Source organism: Lutjanus erythropterus, chromosome 6 (assembly GCF_056507025.1).
Source record: "Lutjanus erythropterus isolate fLutEry1 chromosome 6, fLutEry1.hap2, whole genome shotgun sequence".
NCBI classification, from domain to species: Eukaryota; Metazoa; Chordata; class Actinopteri; order Lutjaniformes; family Lutjanidae; genus Lutjanus; species Lutjanus erythropterus.
In genome coordinates this window covers 13,388,247-13,397,607 of record NC_139322.1, presented here as the reverse complement: position 1 = coordinate 13,397,607, position 9,361 = coordinate 13,388,247, and the positions used below count along the sequence as shown (strand labels likewise).

The 9,361-nt window shown below is 38.5% G+C and overlaps 1 protein-coding gene across 1 annotated transcript; it reads left to right on the top strand.

Annotated features, from left to right (window-relative positions):
• The first annotated feature begins 1,409 nt into the window (after positions 1-1,409).
• Positions 1,410-9,361, top strand: ogfr (opioid growth factor receptor). The gene is made up of 7 exons (XM_084720699.1): positions 1,410-1,730; positions 2,305-2,370; positions 4,043-4,124; positions 4,216-4,294; positions 5,377-5,443; positions 7,735-7,883; positions 7,976-9,361. The coding sequence occupies exons 1-7, from the start codon at positions 1,599-1,601 to the stop codon at positions 9,072-9,074; spliced, it is 1,674 nt and encodes a 557-aa protein (XP_084576825.1). The 5' UTR covers positions 1,410-1,598; the 3' UTR covers positions 9,075-9,361.

Genomic DNA, 9,361 nt, shown 5'->3' with positions numbered 1-9,361 from the left:
ATATCTAACTCAGAGAAAATAAGAATTCTGAAGGCATCACCTTGAAGTCGGAAATTATGAAGGGCATTTTTCTCACATTTTATGCACAAAACTTTGTCAATTCATATTTAAAATAACTGTCAGTTGCAGAACTGATAACAACTTTTATTCATTATCATCCAGAGATTTTTTTTAAAAAATAATGACCTGTCTCCTATGGGGAAGCAGCAAACACTGTTTGGTATTTTGGATCATTGTATAATCCCACTTCATTACTTGGTGATTATTTTGCTGTTTGGTATCTTTGCTATCTTTGCTTTGTCAATATTTTGATATTGTTCATCATTGCCCATATACAAAACAAAATATTATCATAGTTAGCAAAAGCTTTATATGCAGCAGCTGATTTTATCCTTAATGGTAAGTCAAACCATTAAAAATGGCCTCTTAATGCACAGGTGTTCTGCAGTGTTTTCACTTTAATCTGAGTTGTTATACCAAAAACAGCCCCACAGATATGTAAATGTGATCATTAAGCAGAAGAGTTGCTGGATTTCTGTTTTGTTTTTGTTTTGTTTTGTTTTTTGTTTTGTTTTTTGTCCCCTCCCATGAATTTTTAGACTTAATGTTATATCTCCTATCTGGATCTCCATCAAAATCTTCAGGCCATGGCCCATTTGTTGGGCTATCTGTCCTACAATTATTTTATTTTTTTGTTAACATAAAGAAACATATCTACAAATATATTTTTCATATTGATATTGGCATATATACAGCTGTTCAGAGTCTGGTCTGATGTTTGGTATGTTTAATTATGTTGCGTCATAATAAATACATACTATACTTTACATTGTATTTGTTAATAAAATTATCTTGTTGCGTTATACTGATTTTTTATATATAAATAAATCCATCATAGGCTTACTGTTTTTCTTTTTTTATTGTTATATAACGGTCAAGTGAAAGTTTTTCTGTACCTAATATAAGCACCCTGACTCATATCAGCTGGTTTGCACCATCAACCAATACAGGGAGTGTGCTGCCTTCCATATTTGTCGGAAAATCGAGTCCTTGTTCAGGAAGTACTTTTAAAAAAACATCCATGAAGTGTCAAATAAAACTACAGTGGTGTAAAACTCCTATGATTGTTTTAGCTCGGAGAGGGCGTTTAGGCCAAATAGGAATAACTGGCTTCCTGAGGTCAAATGATAATGAACTCTATCAGCAATTTCATGTATATCTTTATTTTCGTCTTTATTTTAAACTGTAGCCACGTGATAATGAGGCAGCATCTCAACATCACTGGAGTAGGTTTTTTCACTTTAAATGTGAATTCTCTTGAATATCTATCTATTTAAAGGCTCACGGTGAACGCAAATATGCGTCAAATTATGTAAAGTGCGATAATTACTACTTTAGGGGGAGTACTTGAAGGCATCATTAGTACTGCAGCCGCCAACGGTGCCGCTGTCTGACGATGGTAGACTGGAAAGACGGATGGTCAGGGCCGTCCCCGTGTAACCTGAACATGCAAGTGTAACTTGATTCGTGCTCGTTTACAGTGCTAAACCAGGTTACACGTTTATTTAGCTTTAGGCAGTCATATAACGTTTTTTTTAATGATGGAGGACGACTGTGTGTGTGAGTACGACTCAACCTGGGACACCGAGAGTGACGGAGACGACCCGGCCGGAGAGAGCCAAACCCGTCGGTCATGTCAAGACAAAAACAAATCTGGCGGCTGGACTTTAGTAAGTTCAATGTATGCGCTTTGTTATCACCCAGCCAAGCCAGAACTTAAAGTAAACCATGTCATGGCGTTTAATATGTTGACTTGTAACTCACTGCTTTTGCATCCGGCCAGGCGTTTGCTATTATTGCCATGACTGGAAAGCTAATGATAGTTAGCTTTATGCCTCTGTGCTGCAGGCTCGCTAACTAGCTAACTAGCCTAGCTAACTGTTAGCCGCGGACATTAGCTTACTTTAGAGCGCTGGCATTACGTGTAAATGCTGATATTGGGTTGCTTAAGAGTGTTTATTGTGCACTGTGTGTAATTTATAATGAAAGTGAATGGAAATCAAACTCTTAAGTCATGTAGCGGATGTGGGAAATGGATTAGCTTGGCCTTGTTAACTTGTAACGTTATAACGTTATGCCAGATTTCTACTGTCATTAGAAACATTACAGAATGAGGTATCATTAGGAATGATTGCACGACTTGTCATAGTTGCTTTCAATTAGGATGCGCTCACGGCAAACCCTATCTTATATAACGGTAAAACGTGTGAAGCAGGTTAATTTCACTTTCACTTTTATTTGCAGTGGCATCACACGCCCAGAAACATGAGGGCAGCAAAGGACATGCAGAACTACAGAAGAGGATATCCTGTAAGTAGCAGCTTAGTGATCTTACAACAAACACAAGCTGTCCATCTTGGGCTGCACAGTGATGGCCAAAATGGTCATCACAGTCATTTTGGTCAATATTGGGATCACAATTATTTATCAAGATTATTTATTGATTTTTAGGGACAAAACATTCTTATTCAAATAAACAGGACTGCTTTCACATCAGTGTTGAGCTGCATTCCTGCTCATGTACAGATCTGTGAATCAAAACTGGTCCTTGTTCACAGTGCATCTCCTAGTAGCAAAATAAAAATGTACTTATACAAAAACCTTTTACCCCAAAAATTAAATCACCAGAACACTGCTGTCACTTTCACATTGTGCTACAATCATACAATGATGCGCTGTACAATATCACTGTTACACAGCGAGGGAGCAAACTCGAGCAGATGGAGTGCAAAACATTAACACAATGATCTTAAGTCAGCCTTGTTTCTATATAATTCAAGGGCAGTTTTTGTACTTGTAACTCCCAACCTTTTTCCTCACCCTCTTGTCCTCTTTGAAAATATTCTAATTAAAAGGCTACTGTGGATCATGTAAAAGGTCCTGCTTCTCAGCCTCATTTCTTAGTCTCTTATTGTTTATGTTGACTGCTTTGATAAGGGGAAATACAAACCTCAAGGACATCCGCATCAAGTTGGGCTAAAGAAAAAGATTGGAGGTCAAGCAACTGAGTGAAATTTTGCACAAATAGACCCAGTGTGAGCATTTTTTTTTTAACAAGCAACAAGTTGCTTAGCATGTTGACTGACACAGAGCAGGTTAGGACATCTTCATTAGAATTGTTCAATTGCTTGCTAATTAATTTCAATTAAAGTTTATTTGTATATCGCCAAATCATACATTTATCTCATGATACTTTTCATTAAGAGCCGGACTATCCCATGCTCTTTATGAACCCAACTGTTCCCACCAAGAGCAAGCACTGAGGCGACTGTAGTGATGAATAACTTCCTTTTAACGGGCAGAAACGTCAAGCAGATCCAGGCTCTTTATTAAGGTGAGAGCCATCTGCTGGAACCAGGGAGAGGGAGAGGGAGGGAGAGAAGGTGAGGGGGAGGAAAGAGAACATGCAGTAGTACAATGCATTTCTTCGAGTCAGGAAGCGGTGTTATGGAAGTGTGAGCTGATGCTGGACGAGGGCAGGGTTTTGGTGAGGACACGTTTTAAGCATCAATATTGTGGTTAGTTATGTGCATTTAATTGGGACTGCGTTTAAAAATTGTTTTCATTGATCTTTCAATCGTTTTCTCAATTAATAGGTCTGTTGTTTGGTCCATAAAATGTCAGAAAATGGTAAAAGTGTTGATCACTGTTTCCCAAAGCTTAAGATGACGTACTCAAATGTCTTTTTTTGTTCAGGACCCAAATATATTCTGTTAATTGTCATAGAGGATTAAGGAAACCAGAAAATATTCACATTTGAGAAGCTGAAACAAGAGACTTTGGACTGTTTTTCATAAAAAAATAGTTGTCAATTAATTTAATAGTTGATTAATAATCAAGCAATCTTTACAGCTGTACATTTAATTGTGGGGAGCCAAAATCATGTCAGGATTATTATTTGATTACTTGTGCAGCCCTATGTCCATCACACCTGATTAAGATAAAATTGTACCGTTTTGTTCTCCTTTTTTTTTCTTAACAGAATCTTACAGATGACGAGTGCTCAGAGGACAAAATGAATAATTTGCAGTTTTATCTCAATAAATATCCCTCCGCTCCTGATGGTAATATATTTAGACATTCTCACAAGATATTTTCAGTGTTTGGGAAAGTCTGTGTATGGTGACATGATGCTGTCTTTATCGTTTGGCACAGATGTCTACATTGACTCATTTCTCAAGGAATGGAAAAATGACTACAAAAGACTGGAGAGAGTTCACTCGTACATTCAGTGGTATGTATTGTTTACGGCTTGTGGTCATTGTTTTGACTGTGGCCAAGTGTCATCTTATTCTGGTGACCTTGCAAGTTACATGTTCTTAAGTAAGAAGTGTGGTGCTGATAAAAAAAGAGTAATGCAAGGTTTGCTGCTCTAGATTAGGAAAATGTGTGTTATAAAATTTGCTGTAATGCTCATGTCTGCTGCTTTCAGACGGGCTTTTTCAGCAGTGAACAAATACCATTAAAGAAGCAACTGCAAGTAAAAAGACAATAGCTTAGTACCTGTTTTTAAAGCACTCCTAATAAAGGAAAACAGTAAAGAATACCACACAGTCATTGTTTAAAGGTGAAGCGAGTGATTTGGGAGAAATATAATTGTTCAATCTCATTCCCTGATTATGACTTACTGATGGTTTGGGAACAAGACTCAGCAATTAACTATCTTTCGCTGATTGGCTAAAGTCGCCCGTCAGGAGCTAGATTTTCTCAAGTGTGAAAATGGATCTGAGAGGAGGAGCAGAAGTCTAGTCCTCTCTCAGACCACTTGCACCACATTACATTATGTTTACAGATTATTATGAAACCTTGGCCTTTTTCTTTCTTTGTTCCAGTGAAAAGATCAGAGTAAAAATCCATTTTCACACATCAGCTATTGGTTTGATTTAATCATGAGCCCCCCACATTGTATTTTTCAAATGTAGAAATTAACCTCCAAAAAAAAAAAAGCTTTTTGCCTTCCATCTACATAATCACAGCTTTCTCGTCTCAGCCATCATCTCAGATTTGACAAAAGAGAAACAGTGATAAAGTGCACATTACATTCCAGTGATAACCAGAACTATGTCTAGTTGACAGTGTTGAGCTTTGTTTGCAGATTCAAAACTGTTTATTAGAAGCATGTATTTTGTAACATCATAGGGCTCCAGAGTTCTATGTGGTAATTTTATGGGATGACCCACCAAGAGTATATATTTTGTTGGTATTACAAACTGTTGCAGGGACCATTGACTTCATCTTCATCGAATTAGAGTACAGTTTCATTAGATGCTAATTGGTTTTGTGTTGTTTCTCTTCTGAATCCTCTGCCATTGTAAGGCTGTTTCCACTGCGAGAGCCGGGGGTTAATTACATGGCTTCAGAACTCACCAAGAAGGAAATTGAGGTAAGTGAATCACAGGAAACAAATCTTTAACTGAACACTCGACCAAAAAGTTAATTGTGTAGAATTTGCTTGTCGTTGGTGACTTGCAATTTCTGGCACAACAAATTTATTTTAGGCTCAATATTAATTGTTGACCCCACCAGTCTAACCAACTGTTCATTAGGGCTGGGTACTGGACTTTGATACTTTTATAGCATAGACAGTTTTGATACCTAAGGGGTAAATCTAGTCAGTGAGCAAATAAGGATGCAGCATGTTTGTGCACAGATCTAATAATGCTGCTAATTGACCCTTCGCTAAGCATCACCCTCCTTAGTTACTGTAGCTACACACGCCAAACTTTCCATTCTTGCACTGGATTTATGCAGTTTACAGTGATAATAGTGGCAGATGTAACATCAGAAGTGGGATTAATTGTTGAAACATGTCTGTTAGAGAAGTAAGCAAAAGGAGGTTCTCATTTCTAGGTGATGACTGTGGATATTGTTGGCTAAAATAATGATTCACAAGCAGATGTCATAAGTGTAGTTGGTACTTTTGTTAACTCAACTTGTCAACTGAAAGGTCTGGAGGTAAAGTTGCTGCAGCTAGTAAGCTTAGCTGGAAATGCTAACATTCACAGTTTAGAGCAGATAAAGACAAAGTTTAATCCATACACCACATGTGCTCTTGTGTTTCACATATTTGAGAGACTACAATAAAGACACCACCATCCATACTCGCAAAGCGCTGAGAATTGCTCTTCTCAGAGCCTCCTGCATACTGCTTCAACATGTAAAAAGATATGGAAAGCCTGACAGCTCTACTTCTACTTTTTTCTACTTTATTACTACATGTCATAGAGGCATGCAGGAAACACACTACATTATGCCCAGAGAGGGGGATCTTTCTTTTTTTTTTTAAATTGCCGGCTACTTATCTGCATAAGTAAACCTCTTGCCACTTGTTGGCTAGCCAGTGCAGCTAACCTGTTAGCTTGTCAGTGAGTCCTTTCACCACATCATCAACTGGGATCGAAGCTCTGGCATATCCTGTCCTCGCCACTGTGAGCTGATGTCAAGTGTGGTCTTGCTTACAGACTGACAGGTAAAAGGAGAGGAATACACTTGAAGCTGACATGGTGGACGGTTGACAGATCCACACTAGCTGCTCTTTAGCACAGAGAAAGTAAGAGGTCTCACTCTGCCACCATTTCCCAGTACCACAAACGTCACCCACACAGTCATTCCCTCCTCCTTCCTCTTCACAGCAGACTAGATGTTAGAATGGTGTGTTTCTGCCATACTCTTTGATAATAATGTTCCCTCTGACAGTTATTTATATTTATATGTATGTAATCCAACTGTGCAGATATTTAGTCAGTCAATTCAGTCCAGTTATCAGGTTGAGTAAAATGTGCAAGAGTATAAACTGTTTCTTCAACTGTTCCCAGGTCTTTTAACAGCTACTTCCTTTGAAGTGTGTAAATGTATTCTATTGTGTAATCTAAATTTCTTTTTATTAAACATATTTTTTATAAAACTGGCACTAAAAAATGTTATTCAGAATCAAAGTCAACCCTTTACAAGGTGTTCCAACAGTTATTACATGCATTGCAAGACATGAGAAAGCACATTGATTATCAAGCAAACACTACCATTTAATAACTTTACTCTTGGCATGCACAATAAATTATCTGTCTATTGGCTTATCCAGATATCCTGGTCTATTGTGGTCTTTGTGTATATTAGCTGCTATACTACTATCTGATTTAACAGATTGTCAAAGCATTTAATTTGAATTCTGAGGAAAAATGGCCTATTTAATTTTTTGATTACTTAACTGAAAATAATCAATGAACATTTTAAGAGTCAGAGCTGTTCTTGTTTTTGTTGTTAAAGTGATATCAGTTAGATTTGGTTTGGTAAGAGCTGTGAAATACTAAGTCACCCATCATCTGAGCCTTTCGTTCCCTCTGGTCTGCGTAAACTACATCAACTTCTTTTTAGAATACAGAAATGTGTAATTATTAGTTATCTTATTGGTATTGGCTGTCAGAATTGGGTAATTAGCGTGGGAAAAAAAAAAGAATCCATCTCATATTTGATATCACAGATGGGCACATAAACGTTTTAACTTATAACATTACCAATAACTGGCCAGCTAGAAATGCAAACAAAAAATGCAATATCAGATAACCTTAATATCATATATCTATCAGTTTTGACCCATACTGCTGTTATGAGTGATGATAAAAGCTGTTGAAATACATTTTTGTTTTGAACACTTTTACTTTCCACTATGTTGACCAGGCCTTCAAGAAGAATGAAGACGCCAAAAAGAGACTAGTTGAGTCCTATGAACTCATGTTGGGTTTCTATGGCATCCGTTTGGTCAACAAAGAGACGGGTGAAGTAAAACGTGCAGAAAATTGGAAGGATCGATTTGGAAACCTGGAGCGGTGAGTATTTAAATATTATCGTGGACACAACAGTTGAGATAAGTTCTTTTTTGCTTGTGATTTCAGCTTCAACTGTCTCCTCTCCCTTACAGGAATATGCACAACAACTTGCGCATCACTCGCATCCTGAAGAGCCTGGGAGAGCTGGGTTTTGAGCACTACCAAGCCCCACTTGTGCGCTTCTTTCTTGAAGAGACTCTAGTCAAGAAGACCCTCAGCAGTGTTAAACGCAGCGTGCTCGACTACTTCCTGTTTGCTGTCCTGGACAAGGAGAAACGTCAGGAGCTTGTGCGCTTTGCCTACCTTCACTTTGAGCCAAAAGATAAGTTTGTGTGGTGTCCCAGAAAGATTCAGAAGCAGTTCAGGAAGGCAGAGAAGAGATCTGAAGGTGTTGGGAATGGAGATGGAAAAGATGAAGTTTTCTCACGGAGTAAAAGCAAAGATGGAGAAGCAGTTGTGCAACAGAAAGAGGATGGAGTGGATAAATCTACAAAAGCTCAGAAAGGAACGGATAAAACGGCAAGTAAAGACAAAAACAAACAGTCTGAGGCCTCCCCTGAGCCAAATTCAGAAGCTGAGGCTGTCGGAAATGGAAATGCAGAGGCTGAGTCTAGTAATGAAGTTGTGGGGAATGGAAATGACTCCACAGCAGATGATGATGAAATGGAGCAGTCACTCAGTCCTGACACTGTGACAGCAAACACCGAGACCTGTGCGAACAGTGAGCCCAAATTAACCAACAACTCAGCGGACACCATCCAGGAACCAGACAGCAGCATAGCAGATGGGGACATGGATGCTCAAAAACCACCGAAGAAGAAGAGAGACGATAAGGTGCTGCCAAGCAACGGGTCTGCTGGGGGCATCGCGAGTGGACAGACGGAGGAAAAAGCTGGAGCTAATAAAGCCACTGGTCAAATGAGCCCTTCGACACAAACCCCCCTCAAGACTTCAAAACATTCACCCTCTCCTTCTTCAGAAAGGGAGGAGAAAATCCCAAGGACTGATTTTAATCAAGTGCCAGATAAAAAGGAAGAGGAAGAAACGTTGCAGGGAAATGTGTCGGCGACAAACGGGTCACTGACGAATACCAACACACGTGTGGAGGAACAGACAAATGGGAAGGAGTCTGAGGATGTTGATATGGAATCAAACCCCTCAAGCTCAGACCAAAATGTGGGGAGTTCTTGAATAAACTGAATGATTGGAAAAAATACATTAATTTGAGCGTAAATGAAATGTAATATAGGGACAGAGTATGACTTAAAAAGACTTTCTGGGCCTTATTTCTACTATATTTGATGTTTAGATATTGATTCTTTTCACTTTGAAGGACTGTATGAATTCATTGACTCACCAAATGTGGGACTGGATGCGACTCCATTTCTACATGGCCATCAAACAATATTAAAATACAAGGCTGGTGATGTTTTATATTTTTGTTATTAAAACAAATCCCATGAAAAGGCCTAAACCAA